The sequence below is a fragment of the Mus pahari genome, chromosome 10 (genome assembly GCF_900095145.1).
Source record: "Mus pahari chromosome 10, PAHARI_EIJ_v1.1, whole genome shotgun sequence".
In the NCBI taxonomy this organism is placed as follows: Eukaryota; Metazoa; Chordata; class Mammalia; order Rodentia; family Muridae; genus Mus; species Mus pahari.
This window is the reverse complement of record NC_034599.1, coordinates 74,482,312-74,501,502: the sequence shown is the minus strand read 5'-3', so window position 1 is coordinate 74,501,502 and position 19,191 is coordinate 74,482,312. Positions and strand designations below refer to the sequence as shown.

The following is a 19,191-nucleotide window of genomic DNA, read 5'->3' as shown; positions in this document are numbered from 1 at the left end:
TCACTCTGTAGACCAGGCTGGCCTCGAACTCAGAAATCCACCTGCCTCTGCCTCCCGAGTGCTGGGATTAAAGGCGTGCGCCACCACGCCTGGCTCACTCTTTCACTCTTGATTGGTCAAGTTGTAAAGCTAAGTTTCTAAGTGTTTAGAGAAAAATGTTTTCAGTGGTGATAAAGAACGTCTCTCCTCATGTGTTGCAGGTGGGAATGAGATCACGAAATCAAGGTGGAGAAAGTTCATCTAATGGGCATGTCTCCTGCCCCAAGCCCTCCGTCATCAGCAGTGATGGTGGTAAGGGACCCTCAGAAGATGCAAAAAAGAACAAGGCAAATCGGAAGGGGGAGGATGACATCATGGCTTCCGGAACTGTCAAACGCCACCTCAAGCCATCTGGGGAGAGTGAGAAAAAGACTAAGAAGCCCCTGGAATTATCCAAGGAGGATCTCATCCAGCTCCTGAGTATCATGGAAGGGGAGCTGCAGGTAGAGTCAGCTCGTGTGCTGCTAGTTCCCGACCTAGAGAGAAAAGAATATCAACCTGTCCCCTCACTGGACTGAGAGCACCGCCGGGGAAGGGGGCTTATCATCCTCAGTTATGTCTAAAGCCTAGTGTTGGCACAGGTTCTCACTGAATAAGTATCTGTTTACAGAGAACGACAAATGACCAAGTGCTAATTCCATTTTCCAGCTTCTCTGGAAGCATAAGGTTTCGTCATGATATAGTTTAGCAATCATTTAATAGCAATTCTAGAAAGAGGTTATCTGATTTGGACAGGGCTCTGATGAAAAGATGTAGAATTATTAGAGACGAGAAAATGGTGTGCTGCAATAAGTACTTTTGTGCTTCTTCTAGGAGGGAGGGACAGTGGGCAACAGAACTAGAGCTTTGTAGAAACCAGCCTTTCTGCTACATCTGGTTTCCTTTCTTTGTAACTCAGAAAGTGCTCTGCCATGCCACAGGAGTTGAGGCACAGTGACTAGAACAGCCCATTGTAAAGTACCCAAATGGTTTCCCAAAGCATTTTCCGGTCTGTTACTTCATTTGATGTTGGTAACTTGGAGGAACAGTTGTTAAGTACTGGATAAATGAAGAAGCTGAGGGTAGGAGCCTTGGTCTGGTTTGTGTAGACCTCAGCTCAGCTCTTGGTCCAGTGATCTTTCTGCCCATCCATGGCAACTTTTTCTGGCTTTCATTGACCTGGATGTTTCCAGTAAGTATGTGTTTTGGAAGATTCAGGAAATAGTGCGAATTTTTTTTTGAAATTTTGAGCTTAACACAATTGTATTTTTGACAGTAGGGGGAAGAGTGACTTTTTCCCCAAGGACAGGATGACTTAAGAATGGAGTTACTGTTTTCAGCTTTTGTTAGTTTTGTTAGCATGCAGAAACCTCCAAGGAAATATGAGCAACTCTATGAAGTGAACCTCCATTGCCTTACAGCTGCTGTTAGTAGTACGGGGGAAACTTGCCGCCTTCCCTAACTAGTGTGGCTTCTACATTCCTCTTCCCTTCTGTGTGTGAGTGTTCAGAGAAGGGAGCCTCTGGGGTAAAGAGAAATATAAATCATACATAACTAAAGTTTGAAAAATACAAATACCGCTGAACAAAATCACATTGAAATTTCATGGCAAAAGGAAAACTTCCCAGAACACAACCATTACTAAACCTAATGTCACCACTCCTAGAAGTCTGGTTCTTGTTTTGTTGAGTAACATTTATTGGATAGAGTTGAGTGATGACCCCGGCTGTGCCCAGTGGTACCTGATACCCAAGTACAATAAGAGTGTGTGTGCCTGTTGGAGCAACGACATCTTCTTGCCTCATTTTAGCCATGCTGGCTACTGTGAATCTGTGGCTCCTGTGGACCCTTCTCTCTATAGAAGGCTGTTACATCATGGTGGACTCTGTAAGGCCACTCATGTGGCTTCTAGGGACATAGTGGTGCTACGTGACATTCTGGATGGCTATGTAAAAGATACACTCACTAAATCCTAGCACTCGAGAGGCAGAGGCAGGCCGATTTCTGAGTTCGAGGCCAGCCTGGTCTACAAAGTGAGTTCCAGGACAGCCAGGGCTATACAGAGAAACCCTGTCTCGGAAAAAAAAAAAAGATGAAGCAAGTAGACAGATGTCCCAAAGACAGGTGTTTTCATGTATCTCTTTGAGTTATGGATCCTTATAATGGATACTTCCCTTACATGAATTCCTAGGCAGTTGTAAAAAGAGAAAAAAGAAAAATGTGTACAGTGTCATTCATTAGGGAGAGGAGGGAAGGGAAGGGAAATGAAGGGCCCAGTACTTCACAAAGTTCCAAGGTGATTTAAATCACAAGCAAACCATCAGACATACCCATGCAAAGGCACCTACAAAGGTATTTGTAAATGGACATTTTGCAAGGTTCCATTTGTTTAAGAGGTGAGTTATCTTGTATTTGGAGACTAGACGCGTTCTTGTAGTAGACATTTGTCCTTAGCACTATCACCTCCCCCAGCCATAATCCTTGCATTTCGGGTCTTCCTTGCTCCAGCTTCAGGACATGTCCTTCCTTCATCCTCCTGGCAGAATCTTCCCTGCCTTGCTCTCTCTCAGATTCTTTTCTCCCCCTGATGTCCCACCCTCTTCTGTCTATTGCCTAGTTATTGGCTTTTCCAGATTTTATTGACAAGGCAGAAAATAAATGGTGAGCATTGTTTATACAAAGTCAAGACTGGAGATTCTTGACAGAAGCATTACGACACCAAATCCTGGATTAAAACCTGATAGGGCAATAGAGAAATCAGCATTTGAATAGTAAGAGGACACTCTTGATATTGCACACAATAACATTGTGCCTACACAAATGTGATTTGGGAAGTACTGTAGGGATGGCTCAACATTCAAGGAGCAATTAATTAGTGTGTTGTTTCTCAGATTTCCACTGGCCACCAGTCTGACTATGGGCTGGTTGTCTGAGTCCAATGCTCTTACTCCATAGATGACCTCGGAGGTTCTATGTAAACTTTAATGCAAACTAGGGAGGCCTTCCTCCATCTTCTTTACATCAGTAATGCCTCAGGTCACAGGAGGGTCAACTCTCTAGTCACAATCGTTATAGATCTAAATTCCTTGTCTCATATACAGTTCTAGCCTGCCTGTCTTATCACTTGTACACAGGGGGGGAATGTTCACATTTGAATTTCGGGATCTTTATATTTACCCTTGATCTCCAGAATTTCCTCCATGTAAATTCCTATGTAAACCCGCAAATCAAAGACATTGTGTGGAAAGATACTTTTTTTCCCCCAAAGATTTATTTATTATTATATCTAAGTACACACAGTAGCTGTCTTCAGACACTCCAGAAGAGGGCATCAGATCTCATTACGGATGGTTGTAAGCCACTATGTGGTTGCTGGGATTTGAACTCAGGACCTTCGGAAGAGCAGGCAGTGCTCTTAACTGCTGAGCCATCTTCTCCAGCCTGGAAAGATACTTTTTTAAGCAAGAAAAACTGAAAAATTCCTTTTCATCAGGGGGACAGAATGAGATCAGATCCCAAGGTTTAGTGTGTAACAAATATTAAAAGTGGGGACCAGTTGAGATGCCACATGCTGGGTACTATGTAAATCTGGGGGTTTTGTATTTGGTGCGCCATGGCTGGTTTTCAATGAAGTGGTATAACCAGGAGGCCTTGGGGTGGGGGTGGGGGTGGAAACCAGGTCGATACGTCAAAGGAAGTAGGATGATATTATGGGCTTGCAGTGTCTAGGGAAGAAGACAATGATGAGGTCTGTTAGAGAAGAGCATCTCTCAGATTTTTCACTGCCGCACTTCAGCGGTTGTAAGCTGCTCTCTCCGCACCAGATCCTGGCATCTGGGCTCTAGGCTGGTTTCTGTTACTACAGTTCTGTCCTTGACTGTTCCCAGCAACACGTGCTTTCTAATAAATTGGAACTTTTTTTTTTTAACTCTCTGGGTGAAAAACTAGTTACATTTTTTTTTTCCCAGACTGAACTGAAAGTAATGAAACTGTACACCCAGCCCGTGGCTTGGGTACCATGATTCTTTCCTCCTTGTATTTATTCTAAAATTGCACTTTAAGAATCCAGTCAACTTGGCTGTACTAAACCCAGCAAAACTTCAAAGGAAGCAGTGCTCTCATCATAAAAACCACAACACAGAAGACTTGGCAAAAGGGCACTCTCATAAAGCAAGTCAAAGCCAGGACATGGGTACATTATTCTTCTTTACTCAGAAAAGCATTTTACATTGTAAATTCTCTTGGCATATCTATTTCAATACATTTGGGGGTCGGGGACGCCCTCAGATTGTATCTCGTTATTTCCTCCCTGCATATACAGAGATATGGAGAAAAGTAGATGACACACAATTAGATCATGTGTCAGAATACCACTGGCTTTCGTGTTCTGCTGGCTAAGCCATGCAGGCAGTGGCACACTGAGAAAAACGCAAGCCTTTGGCCACTGACAGAAGGTGGTGTATCTCAAATATGGTTTAAGAAACAACAAAATAGACACAAGGACTTTAGCTCTGCTCTTTTGGAATGTCTGGCCATTTTCTTTTAAAGCAGAGAAAGGATAGCAGTGGGAGGGGAGGCATGGCAGGGAAGGTGTTCAGTGATTAAAGGACTTGATGTTATTGACAGGTTAAGAGGTTACAGAACCGGAAAGGAACAATGCCAAGAACACAGGCAGAGAAGGATTGCTGGTGACAGAATCTTGGAGGAGACAGAAGAAAGGGAACCAAAGTCATGATTTGGGAGTTGACTGGATCCTGGCCTTCAAATGGAGGGAAATCCCTCATCTTCTATGTGTCAAGAGTATGAAAGATTTACTTCTCAGGGGAAGACAGTTGAAAGAGCTCTCTGACAGGCTTGCTTTTCTCATTCAAGCGAAGTGACGTCCCGTCCACTGACAGGTGCTGAGAGCTAATCAATGGTCGCTAGGAGAATCCGGCACACACTGAATCACTGTCCAAGGTGGCGGCCAGTTGTTATCAGATATCAGGTTATCAGATGATATCCTGCATATCAGATATTTACATCAGAATTCGTAACGGTAGCAAAATTAGTTATAAAGTAGCAAAAAATTTTTTATGGGGGTCACCTACAGTACCAATGAAATAAGTTTACTGTTGGGGGTAACGACAACATGGGGATCTGTATTAAAGGGTCACAGCATTAGGAAGGTTGAGAACCAGTGTGTTAGAGGAAGATGGTCATGGATAATGTGGCCACTTATGTACAGAAAGTGAGACTGCATTTGCAGTCGTAACTGGCCTTTTTAAAAGGAGACCCAGTGCATGGTGCTGAATTGAGGGTTGAAGGTCTGAGTGACTACAGTGAACAGACAAGGACAGGAAGCAGAGAGTGTGGTGAGGAACAGACAGCTGGGAAGAGCTATTGGGCTGAATTATTGGGCCAACAGAGAATGTTTAAGAATGTTCAAGAAAGGGCTGAAGAGACTGGAGATCAGCCTCTTTGTCCATAGGCTTTGATGCGAAGCTGACATAACCAACACCGAGTATTGAGTGTGGTCTTGGAAGTAGCAGTGAAGGTAGTTGGAGTTGCTGGCATGAAGGAAAGGTGAAGTTAGGATGTTGACTAAGCCTTCCATTTCAATGTTGAAACCCAGGATGAGGGCAGATTTGGAACAGAGAACAAGTCTGTATCATTGGCCAAATATGAGAGCTGGGGACAGCAGGTCAGCAGATGACTGCACAGACTGGCCAAAGTATTTGTCTTGATTATGTCATTCTGTTGCTTAAGAATTTGTGTGACAGCCCTAGACTTTATTAGACTGAAATTGAAATTGCTCAGGCTGGAGAATTGGTGTGACGGGCTTAGACTTTGTTAGATTGAAACTGAAATTGCTCATTCTGGTTGGTACAATCTGTTAACTATCTAATCCTTAGCTATGAAAGGGCATTTGGAGTGTTCCTGTGACTCGCCATTCCTATCCAGATATGCTGGCTGTACCCTCGATACAAACTCAAACACTATCACCATCCCAAAGGGGAATTTATCTTTTTCTCTCACACTGAGAATACTTGCAAGAAACTTAGTCTTTGGGGAAATTGTAGTGTATTATCCTGCACTTTTTAAAAAGCCAGTTTATATTTATTTAGCGACCATCAGAAGCTTACCTTCTTTGCTAAGTCTTTTACAATCTCTTACTGTCCAACACTTGCCTCTGTTCTAAGAAATCCTTCATGATTTTGATAAGTGTGAATCATAGAATTTCATCTATACACATTCTGTACGTCTTATAGACTTACATTGTGTTGCCAAAAAAGAACCCTCAAAAACCAAAAACAAAACATCAAAACAACAACAACAACAAAAAAATCTTTAAAGGACAGAGGGACTAGAAGGGGGTTGGACATATACCATCACTGATAATCTATTGGTTATTGATAATCTCAAGTTGTTCTAAATTTATACACCTTATGAAGTATTTACAAGATCAACTTTTAGTGTATATATGTAGTATTTGCATGGATAAATGTTTGTGTGTTGTGTGTGCACACACACGTCTGTTTATGCTCATGGAAGAATTTTACCAGGAGAGCTGTCCTTTCCAACCTAAGATTGATGTTTTAATGTCTCCTGCGTAGTTAGAGTTTCAAGCCTCTGGGAGTCACCTGAGGCCACGAGGATGCTGAGAGATTAATTCAGGTCCCCTGCAGCACTGTGCACTGGTGACTGCCATCCACTCCTCCAGCCCCCATTTTTGTCGTCTTTAAAAAGAGCTGTCATACTTCGCTGTAGACGAGGATAGTCCACTCAGATGGAATCACTTAGTGCAGCCAGGCACAACAGGCTCATCTCGCAGGGATGCAATATATCACCTTTCTCTTTGGCAATAGCTTTTCTTTTCCTAAATGAGCTCCATTTGTCACAAGGTGTGGCCTCCTATAGAATCTCTGTGGCTCCGAAGTGCTGGATTTCAGTTAGTCTTTCTGGCTTCTTAACTCCATGCCTCACCTGCTCTCAATCTGCTTCATCTTTTGAATCTCAGGCTGAGGTCACCTTGAGCAAGGGACCCAGTGAAATCTCACACCACTGACATGATCAGTGTGCTGAGAAAGGCATGTCTTTGCTGGGTTCAGGAGGCAGAAAGGCAGGCTGCCTTCTGATTAAAATCCAAGACCACATCTGACCTTTTGTTGCCTACAAAGCCTCCGAATCTCGTGGTGGCATTGTCTGCATTTTGACAAAGAGCTCTTCTGTCTGCTTTTCACTTTTTGTGGCAGAATATGTTTGGCGTTCGTAATATGATCAGAGTCTGCAGTGAGGATAATATATTCACTGTCAGTACAGGGCAGAACTTTGGTTTAATTGTGAAGTGTGGGTAAAAAGCATATTAATAAAGGAAATCTTGCAAAAAAATGTTTTTGTTGTTTGGTGGGATCTGGACAGGAGAAAACACTCTGTAGGGGGGGGGCTCAATTAAAGATGGAGATGGTTCCTTTCTTCTGTGACCCACCTTTCTGTCAGTGAAAATGATCTCAGTCATTCCAATGAGCAAACTCTATCCAAATATTCCAATTATCTATGTAAACCCCCCACTATTATTATGTTGAATATATATACATATATATGTATATATGTATATATGTATATATATATATATTTGTTGTATGGAGCCAATTTTAAGTAAAATCAGGGTATGTGCAGGTGTTGGAAGGAGCATATTAAGTAGACTTGGAACATAACAGGCTCCTGACTTTAGAATGGCTTCCAGGGAGACATCAAGTACACATCTGCACTCCCAGCTGTGCTTTTGTGGGGGCATCCGCTAGGGAAGACTGCTCGGATATGGATTTAAGCCAGTAATAGTCTTTATTAGTCGGCTGGCTACTACACTGGGTGTTTGGGATTCTAGTACAGCTGTGAGCCTTTCTCAGGGTGAGCTTTTAAGCATTAAAAAAACATATTCTGGTTGATAAAGTTGGGTTAACAAGAACAGTATGCCAGAAGGGGAACTATAGAAGTCAAAAAAGCAAGGTCAGTACATTTAGAGACTTCCCAGGTCTTTGTTTTGGCTGGTGGTGCTGTCGATGGTGGTGCTGAGTCTTACAGCTTAAATGGCACTTCTACTGTGGAGTCAGTTTTGCCAAGGTCTGAGGTCCTGTTATACTTCAGCTCAGGCAAGAGCTAGCTAGATCTGTGCTGCACACTGGAACTTCTGATGAAGACAGCTATGTTTTATACTTGCCCCCACCTGTATGGCAGTCACTAGCCACATGTGGCTTTGTAGTTACGTGAAATGTAGCTAATTAAGCTGAGAAGTTGTATTTTGACCTTTGTTTAATGCTAATTTTAAAAAATATGTTGTCTTATTTTTTTATACTGTGTGAATGAATACATGTGTCTGTGTGTGGGTTTGTGCGCATGTATACAGTGCCTGTGGAGGCCAGAAGAGGGCATCGGCTGCCCTGGAGCTAGAGTTATAGGTGCTTCTTAGCTGCTCATGATGACTGTAGGACTTGAATGACAGGTGCCATAATGCACAAGCAGGGCATAGCACTTCTGAGACCATTCCTGAGATGACCCCAGACACTCAAAGACCCTGGGTACCACTAAGAGGAGCAAGTAAGTGGTGGAGAAATGGAAGAGAGAGAGAGAAACAAGGATGTGGGCACAAGGAAGAGAGACAGAACTGGGGACTTGAGGTTAGTGAGGCACAGCCTGATGTGAGTAGCCAGTGATGCTACCTGGGACCATAGCGGGCTCCTGGCCTGTGCTGCCATAGGAGGGGGTCCACTTCTGAGTCCGTGGTTCTGCAGTAGTAGGGGTCTGTTACCACCAAAGGTCAGGCAGAGGTCCCTGGTCTGAGCTTCTGCCCTGGGATCCATTGATGTCTCAGGGCTGTGCAGAACTGCCCCACCCCTCGCCTGGACTGGAGGCATGAGATCAGGAGAGCTGATCCAACCTCTAGCCAGTTAGTTGCAGTACTCCGGAGAGCAGCCCTGCACATCACCCAGGAAGTACAGAGGAACTGGGCCTGGTTGCAGGAGTTGTTAGTGAGCGGACCCAAGGGTAGGAGTGTGGGAGAGCTGGCTTTGCCATTTGTCTCCTGTAGAGCGACAGGGGTGAGGAAGAGATACCCTTCTCCCCACTTGCCCCTCATCACCTGTGGCAGGTTGGAGAGCTGGCCCTGGGATCTTGGGCACTGGCCCTGCCCCTCACCAGCTACAACACTTAGGAGAGCAGGCTCTACACCCCAGCCCTGCACCTCGACTGGGCAGCACAGGACAGCCTCAAGGTCGTGAGAGTGGTAGAGCTGGCTCTATCCCTCTGCCCCTTGCTGGCAGTAGCACTGGCTGGGCATGGATCAGCCATGGTGACTCTTCAGTGGTGTGGTGGTGTGAGTGGAGGTGAGCTGGTGGGCTGCCTAGATCCAGGGCTTTGAATTGTCCCATTCCAACATCTATCCCTTCCATGAACTGCTGGAATACATGAAAGGACTGGTCCTACAGATCCAAAGCTGCAGGATCTCCATGACACAGGGCAATAACAGGATATCCCAGAGGATACCCAGTGATGTTCCAGTCCTGGAACCTCAGATAGAGGATCAGAAGCCAGCTGCATGTATGAGATCAACAAGCCATTACAACGAACATTCGTACGCAAAGAAGTATAGACAAAAGGGNATACTGTGGGACACACTGACACACCCCAGCTTCCACAACCAGATTTCTCCCCCTCTGTGGGTGGGGAGGAAGCAAGGGTGGAGGGATGGGTATGAGGGGAGAGGGAGATGAATGGGATTGGGGTGCTTGATGTGAAATTCAGGAAGAACCAATAAAAAGTTCAAAAAAGTTTCTACTTTTTAATTAAATACTGACAGCTAATGATTTTAAATTACACTGAGTCACCAAGTTGCATGCCAAAGAAATCAACATACCACTGTCGTGCTAGCAGTCCAAGTTGAAAAGCAAGCACTAGGAAAAGAATCTTGTTCCATAGATAAGGGGAAGAGGCATACATTATCTAGCTACAGGATTTTTTTTTCCATATAAAACAATTCTCTGGTTGACATTTTTTGGCCTCTAGTTCATATTTTGAGCTGGGGCTGTAGATGCCTTCATCTGTATCTCAGCTGTAACTGGCTTTCTTCTTCTTCTTCTTTTTTTTTCTTCCTGTTTCTCAACAACAGGAGTTTAATCACCAGTGCATGCGTGTTGGTTTGTAGTTGGTGATTTAAAACATTAAAGGTAAGAGGTGGGTTTCTGTCAGGTGCATTTTTCTAGTTTGCATCATTATATCATATACAATGTTTCTAATCAAGCAATCAGGGAGGCAGAAGAAGGTAGAAGGCAGGTGTGGTTAAAGCATGCTGTGTGCATGTTCAGAAAGGCCCCAGTGAGATCTAGTAACTTATGGGATTACTGTGTGATGCTACTTAAGGTTAAAAATGGAATTCGTCAGGCTATTACACTGTGTGTCTCCTCTCCCAGAAGCTAAAAGTTGGCAATAACATCCTAGCTTGGGGAGGGATCATGTGCCTAACTCCCCTCTTCCTGATCCCTATCTTGGGCTTACAAGCATGCTCTCATGGGCTTACAAGCATGCTCTCATGCCCTTGTGAATTCACACCTGCCACTGCTCTGCTCTGTCTGGAAGGTCATGGCACCTTGCAGTCTCTGACGCGTACACTGCCTTTGCCCCTTCTTTCACAATGACCCCCGAGTCTTGGGACGGGCGTGGCAATGTATATGCTCCCTTTAGGGCTAAACATTCTGTTGTCTCTTAATTGTTAATAAAAAGATTTTTAATGAAATTTGTTGATTTTAAAAACAGAATAAAATGTATAGACTCGGGATATAGCTCAGTGCTAGACCAGGCACTTAGCAAGTGTAAGACCCTGGCTTTGATCTCTGCACCATCAAAAAGGAAAAAGAAAACAGAGTGCACGCCAGGATGTCTACAGTATAATAAGTTTAAATTGATGGTACCACTGCATTGGCACCACCTATGTGTAAAACCTGGACATTGTATATGGATGTCTGCACTAGTCCTTAATGTCTCTTCCTCACTTCTGTTTTCTTGGAAACGACTGCCCGAAGGACAGAAGATAAAGTACTGTGCGTTATGTACTGCTTTCTCTTCTGTTAATCTGCAGAAGACCTCTCGGGTACCAGGGCGGGCGATGGAAAACAAGTTCATACACTATTATACATTTGTTTTTGCAGAACCGACAGGTCCATCTAGGATTAAAACTGAACTTCACAAGCACCATGTCCACCAGTAACGGACCAGCCTTGAAGCCATGAACAATTCAAAGTGACTCATGCCGTGGCTGGCAGCAGGAAATATTTTGGTTCAACTTGTGAATGTTTAAGAGGAAAAGCAGGGCCCTGACAAGAATAGTTGAAATAATTCCAACAGGATATTCGTGTATAATAAAAAGGAAGGGCATAAATTCTGAGTTGTGAGGCTAGAGACATGCTCAGAAGTTAGGGGGGGCTTGCTGCTCTTACAGAAGACCCAGGTGTGTCATTCTCAGCACCCACATCCAGTGACTCATAGCCACCACAGTTCGGGGGATCCACCACCCTCTGCTGGCCTCTTGGGGCATCTGCATGCACATGCTATACATGAACACATACATATAAAATATCCAAAAGAATTTTCTTTTTCAAAAAGAACACTTGCCATCTGGGCTTCCCAGTTCACATGTCACCCTGTCTGCAGGCCAGACCTGCATACCAACAATGCGTGTGTTTGCCTTCAGTATTTCTACATCCTTTTCCAACAGCAGCTGCTAATCTCTAGAAAGACTTGCTCTGATGTTAAACATTTCCTGATCAAAGGCCTGAAGGGAAACATGAAACAATATGTACTAATTATAGCAGACCCTGTGTCTTCCCCACTATTCTCCCTGCATCTCAGAATCAGCAATTAGGAGAGCACATTTGTTCATCCACAGTCCTATGGGGATTGCCTAAAATTTATTATTATTATTATTATTATTACTATTATTTATTGTTATTATTATTATTAGTATATACATGAGTTTGGGTCACCATATTAATGATGCGTTTATACATTATATGTTTGTCTTATCATATGCACAAATCAATCTCTGTTGGTTAAATCCTCAAACAGTGAACTGACGGCCCTAAGGGATGTGAGTGTGTAGTCCTTGCTCATTCGCCTTGAATAGTTCTAGTTGTTCACCCTTTTGCCAACAAAATGTATTGCCTATTGCTTTATCAGTTAGATGTTTTGTTTTCTTTGCCAGATTGGTAGATGGAGTGGTTGTCTCCCCATAGTTTCACTTTACTCTTGTCTTATGCATGAAGTTGAGCGTCTTTTCAAGTGTTCTTTCTATTTACTTGGCTAGTCTGCTTCCTCTCTTTGTTCTTTTGGAATTTGGGTGATTTGCATTAGTAAGCGTTCTTTATATACGTGTTAGTTCTTTATAACACAGGTAGTAAGTCAAATGCTTTTTTTGTGCAATTTTTGTTTTGCTTTTGGAACTTTTTTTTTTTTTTTTTTTTTTTTTTTTTACTGTGTGGAGTTTATAACAACTGTTAGACATCAAAATTTCTCCATTTGTGGCTCTGATAAGAATCAAAATTAGACCCCCCTCTCCCAGATAATGAAAATAATTGTTTTCAAATTTTACTCCTAGTATTAACACTTCCTTGTACTTTTCCTGCATACGTATTGAATCCCTCTGGGACTCATCTTAGGCCAAAGCACACTGCCTCACTCTCCTGTACATCGCTATTGCAGCAGTTAGGGGTTGTTGGGAAAAGAGAAAGCTCACTAAATAGTGAAATAGAAGGGCACTAGTGAAGGCAATAAAGAACTTCTGTGTGAGGGAACCGGACGGAAGCTCGTGCGTTTAGGAGAAGCTGAGTGAAACCATGAGGAAAGCATATTCAGATAGAGATAGGAGGTAAGACGAGAATTCTGACATAGAATGATGGAGAGATGAGGTAGAGTCAGGAGACTGGGAATGAGTGGCTCAAGACATCAGGACAGAATTAGCGCATGGTCCCAAAGTCCGAGTTTTCACCAAGGAGAGAAGGATCAAAAGCGTCATGCCAGAGCAAGGAAAATGGAAGATGAGGATTGACCATTGCAGTTAGCAACAGAGACACCACAATTCACCTTAGGGGAGCCACTGGAGCACAATCTTGATGAGAAAAAGTTCAAACAATTCCCACTCGTTATAAGGAGCGAGTCCTGGAGCGAGCTTCTCCTAAAGGAAAGGAGAAAGATGAAGTGAGGTCTGTGGGGAAAGTAGAGTCACAAGAGGGTCTTGTTCTGACGAGGGGAAACCAGCTGCATCTTTGTATGCTCTTGTAGTTCAAAGATAGATGTGTTAAAGATTTAGACCTTATCCAAGAAGAATCTAGATCAGCAAATGGAGACCATCACAGAAAACCACAACTAGACATCATACAGAGATTAATGGATCACAGCCCTAGTGGAAACATTTATATCACAGCTCCTACATCTATGGCTTAGGGAATGAGAGTATCACAGAAGAGAGGCTGGAGGATTGTAAGAGCTAGAATACTGTGACTATGAAAACAAGACTAAAACAATGGCAATACCAGTGGGCATATGAAGTTGATGGGAGAAATTCTCACATAGTCCCAACTCTAGATAAGGACCAACAGGCAACCTAGGAGTGCTGGAAAAAAGAATTAGCATCTCCCATGGATGAGCTTCCTTATTGACAGAGTGGCCATCTCTGAAAATGTATACACACACACACACACACACACACACACAGCAAAAGCAGACTCACAGCATAAATTCTGTTGTATTTATGTGTCTGTGTACATACACACACACATGTAATAATAATAATCAAAGAAAAAGAGGCCATCAACTTGAGAGTGGAGGCAAAATGAGAGGGGTTGGGGGGGCTGATGGTGGGGAGTGATGTAATTCTAGTTCAGTGAAACACATTTACAACAAAAATGTTTTCATTCTCAGCCAGTGAGGCTATTGGGAAATAATGGAAACTTTGAGAGGTGTGGCCCAGTTGAAGAAACAGATTTCTGAGAGACACAGCCTTGAAGGGGACAATGGGGTCTAGACCATCCTCCTTTATTTCTTGGCTGCCACATGCTTCTGCCAAGATGTATAGCCTCACCACAGGAATAAAAGCTATTGAGCCAAGACCATGAGCTTCTGAAACCCTGAGCCAAAACAAATTTCTCCTCCTACATGCTAACTTTCTCCAGTGTTCTGTCACTGCAAGAGAAAGCTGGCCTACGCTTAAGCCAACAAGAATGAGCTAGAACAGAACGGGCACGGATGCTGGTGATGGGCTGGTAGCTGAGAGAGGACAGACCCCAGTGGACAAGGTGGGAAGCTGACCCTGACAGTTCAGTTCTTCATATGGGCCATGAGCTTTATGGTCTAAGATACAGTAGAATATGAGGAGATAGGAGCTTATACAAGTTTATTCCCAGTTGTTTTACTTCTCTTGGCAAGCTGGGCAGTAGGGGAAGTATTCATGGATGATTTGATAAGGGAGATGTTGGGACAGAAAAGATTTGTGATTTGTTGGTACCAACAGCTGGCCAGTTAAGGCCAAGGATCATGACTGTAACATGAGCTCCGTTGGTGCGATGTGGTGTTTGCTGTAGATGTAGGTTTCAGCATTAGGGATGGGGACTTGGAACTAAACAAGACTGTTTGCAGTTTGACCTAGAGAGCATGGTTAAGCGAGGAAGGAACAGTAAATGAAGATGCAGTGGAAACAGTGGAAAGTGAGGTAAGATGAGAAGGAAAATGAGCATTGTCATGGTAAATATAAATTGGGGGTTTCTACCCCACCTTTGATCATTCAATTCCTAAGTAAAAGACATAAAACCTTTATATTTATAACAAGCTTTAAAGCACTAGGGCAGATATCAACCCTCTAAGCTATTGTTGCTACTTCCTTGTCAATAACCCTGTTATAACTTGCCGTTTTCCACCTGGACCACTCTTACTCCCACCAGCCAACCCTCATGGCCATGTTTTCATGATTCACCATAGTGTCTTCTCCTCTCCCCACCTCTTTGCTCTCCCCCTCAATGTCTTTCCTTGGACCCCAACAGAAGCCCCACCTACCTCTCCTCTGCCCAGCTATAGGCTGTAGGCATCTTTATTAAACTAATAGTTTTATAAGGAGCAAGGTTACATAGTATCATTTGGTGTAGGGTGAAGATTTTCTCAACCCTGAAGGTTAGGAGCAACCAGATCTTGGGGCCAGTATTTAGTGTTACAATTCACAGCAACAGACCAACATCTCCCTTGGGAAAGGGAACATGAAAGCCAGTGAAAGGATCAGAAAGTCAATGGCTCTGCCATCACCAAAGATTGTTAGATTTAAGAGTCTAGAGATACTTAATGCCAAATATCTGAGATGGCAAATAGTTGAAATTATAGTTAGTTACAGTTTTTATAATACGAGAGGGCTAGATTATGCCATAGAAGTTGCTGGCTGAGATAGTTTAAAGACAGATCATTAGAACAGAATGTTCAGGGACCATGAAAATGAGGGTTCTAAATGATTTCGTATCTCTCATTTTGGACAGTGGACCCAGAGAAATAGTAATTTCCTTGGAATCTCATTTTGGGAGAAGGAAAAGGCAAAGTCTGGAACAAGAAAGGAATTTATTACCTGTCATACTACCTTGCAGAAAAGATCGGAACCTAAACAATGATGGGAAAGCGATGGGTGGGACCACACGTTGGCCAGACTTGTTAGCTATGTGTTACTCTGGCCCTCTACTTATAGAACCTAAACCCCATGCCAGAATTTTGCAGAATTTTGTGAGGGGAGGAACGTCACTGAATTCTTTTGTCCTTTCCTAAGTGGCCACATTGAATAAACCTCAGTTTCCTGCCTTTCACCATTAATTTGGCTCTTTTAATTGATTTATTAGGAATGCGTGATAGAGCTTGGCTTGTTAGGGCAGCTAGAGCGCAGGCTCTGGCCCTAATAATTCTGGTGATGAGAGTATCAGAATGAGTATGAAAGGGAATTCCAGGTTTGTCCAGAAACTTGACAGTGATCCAGAGGCTACAGCATCAAGGAAGGAGAATAAATAACCAAGCAGGGACTGATGCAACAAGGAGGAAGGCAATTACTTGCTCTTATTTGATGACCTTGATGAGAATAGGCGATTTCAGGTATGAGAGAGTGAGCTGGAGCAAGAGGTTAAATCTTTATCGCCTTCAAGCCCATGGGAACCAGGACAGTGGAGAGAAATCACCCACTTTGGGCAAGTGGGATGCAATTAGTGTGTTCCTTTGAGGCAGTGGTTCTTACGCTTAGCAATCTAATAACTTCTTGATACAAGGGCCAGGCATCTTCACTCACATGTGTGCATGTGTGTGACTTTAAAGATTGGTGCTGTGAAATTTGAATCACTGCCTTAGACCCAGTGAAAGGGATGCTCTCAGAAGAGTTGATGAGAATTTGCTTGTAGCGGAGTGTTCGTTCCAGAGCACACTGTTGAAAAGCTTATGATAGGAAATGAGCAGAAATGAGATGCTGGGGAGAGGCATGGGACGATTTGAGTTTGGAAATGAGAGTGAGCTTTCCGTTTGATTAGTAGTTCCTCAAATACCAACAGCTTATCCTCCCTGGCAGCTGCAGCATCAGGAGATGTGCGTATTTCTTGCACTCATATGAGGCTTTGGTCAGTTCTCTGGAGATACAGCTAGAAGAGCAGTGCCAGATGACGAGCTGGTTTCAAATGGTCTTCTAAGGTCCAGTCATCTTAGAGCCTTCAGAACTGATCCCTGTGAATGTGACATCATGCCATTAGCACATTGGCTAGAACAAGTCCACGTCGTTTGGGCTTCTTTTGCCAGAATAGCCCTTGGGATTATGTAAAAAGGGTGTTGGCAGAAAGAGGACATTCATACTCCATACTTGTTAGCCTTTAAGGTCATGGAGAAATGTGAAAGGCATTTGGGGACATTCTCATACCACTATCAAGCAGACTGGCCACTGTTAAACACGAAACGATGAGTTCAGAGCTGAGAAATCTGGCAGTGACGGCCTACTGACCTCATCCACCTGCCTCTTCTATTTAGTCATCGTTACCACACTTTGATCTGACCATTTACTTATGGATGACAAACTGGTATGATGACAGCTCAGATAAGACTCCTGACCACAAGATCTCAGCAGAGGTCAGTGCCTATCAATTGTCTGAGGCACTAACATTTGCCTCAGGGAATGCAGATAAACAGTAGGGAGCTTGAAATAAACCACAGGGACTTTGGATCATTCTGTCAGTTCCATCATAGTCTAGAATGTTCTTTCCCTGGATGTTTTAGCTATTAATATAAAATTTGGCAACTTGTTCTTGGTCATTTATTTTTGTAAAGATAAGATGCATTGGCAATATTAGAGTAGCTAGTGTGACCGATATTTCCAACCTCAGAATCAGTGTCATGCTGTCCATACAGCTTAAATTTAACTTATTATGGAAAAAAAATACCATAAGGTAGAAGACATGAAGCCATAGCACTTAACATGCCTCGTCTGACTGCTCTTATTTTGGATGATGGATGATGGAAAATAGATGCTCACAAGCTTGTTTAAAAAAAAAAATCAAGTTCTCCAACATATTCCTTCAGGAAGATCATCAAACCTACCTACCGGTCAGTTATCGGTTGACTGTTGGAAGTACACACAGGGAGAAAGCATGCTATAAATAATATTTTACATATGCACTCACCTGAAAATTAAAGTACCAATGATGAATCAAGCCCATTGACTATGTTCTCATTGCTAATGGGCAAATAATGTATTTGAATACACTGTGACACTTTAGTGAAATGCCAGCTAATTTTTGATGGTGTTAACTTTAATAGCATACATTGCCATAATTGCGTTTTTCTGGTGTATCCAATAGCATTCAAATGCATAAAATGTTGGTTTAACAAAAATTGTGCATTTTGCATTTTGGGACAAATTACAGAAAGGTAGAAAAAGATTTCATTGCTACACCCAAATCGCAGTGAAGATCTTTATTTTAATCATACCTACTGGGTGGAACTCAAGACCAACTTAGCCATGTATCTGATTCTTCTCTTGGGGAAAAATTGTAGTATGTTTTGATCTAAATTTTGGTTCATAGGTTCAGGTAAGAAAATAAATCAAGATAACTGAAAAGAAACCCATTTGAGAAAGAGGTATGTAAAAAAGCAAAGTGTTTTTTTAAAAAAACAAAATCAGTATGGGGCTAGAGAGATGGCTCAGCAGTTAAGAGCACTGACTGCTCTTCCAGAGGTCCTGAGTTCAATTCCCAGCAACCACTTGGTGGCTCACAACAGTCTGTAACGAGATCTGATGCCCTCTTCTGGTGTGTCTGAAGACAGTGACAGCATACTCATCATAGATATAAAATAAATTAAAATTAAAAAAAAAATCAGTATGGCAAAATGACTATTAGTGTTCCTGGAATCTCAGCCTTCTGGGCCCCTCCACTTACTGTTAAATAAAAAATAAATTAAAATGAAGGGCTGAAGAGATGCTTGTGAAGGAGCTTGCTGCTCTTACAGAGGACCAGAGTTTTGTTCCTAGCATTCACATGGGGTAGCTCAAACCACCTACAACTCCAGGTCCAGGGGATTAGACTCTGTTGGACACACACACACACAAACACACAGACACACACAAACACACAGACACACAGACACACACACACACACACACACACACACACACACACACTTTAAAAGCAATTACATGGTAGCTCTTGGGCAATAGTTTGGTGGTAGTGTACTTGCATAGCATGCTTGAAAGCATAAATCCAATGCCTAGTATTATAGATAGGTATGTAGGTAGGTAAGTAGGTAGGTAGGTAGGTAGGTAGATAGATAGATAGATAGATAGATAGATAGATAGATAGATGGATGGATAGATGGATAGATGTTTGAGAAGGTCCAATGGCCACATGCATATAGAGAACCCATAAGGTTTGATATTAAGAGTTCCAGTACAAAAGTTAGATTGCCTAGATTTTTATCCTGCAGCCACCATTTATCAGTTGTGTGGCTTTGGGCAAATTACCAACCTTTTCTGTACCAGCCTCAGACCCATCATCTACATAGTGATGACCATAGTGGTTATTTATCTGATGTGATTACTATGTGGTTTCAGTGAGATCACATTTGCAAAATTCTGTGCACACTTCCTAGCATTTA

General features: G+C 42.8%; 1 protein-coding gene across 3 annotated transcripts in view; it reads left to right on the top strand.

The window, feature by feature from the left end:
- The window catches only part of Filip1 (filamin A interacting protein 1), a 160,733-nt gene that overhangs the window by 67,210 nt on the left and 74,332 nt on the right, over nt 1–19,191 (top strand). For all 3 annotated transcript variants that reach the window (XM_029543419.1, XM_029543418.1, XM_021207023.2), the window contains exon 2: nt 201–482. In XM_029543419.1, the coding sequence (XP_029399279.1) occupies nt 207–482 (276 nt within the window). In that variant the 5' untranslated portion in view covers nt 201–206. The remainder of the gene's footprint in view (nt 1–200; nt 483–19,191) is intronic.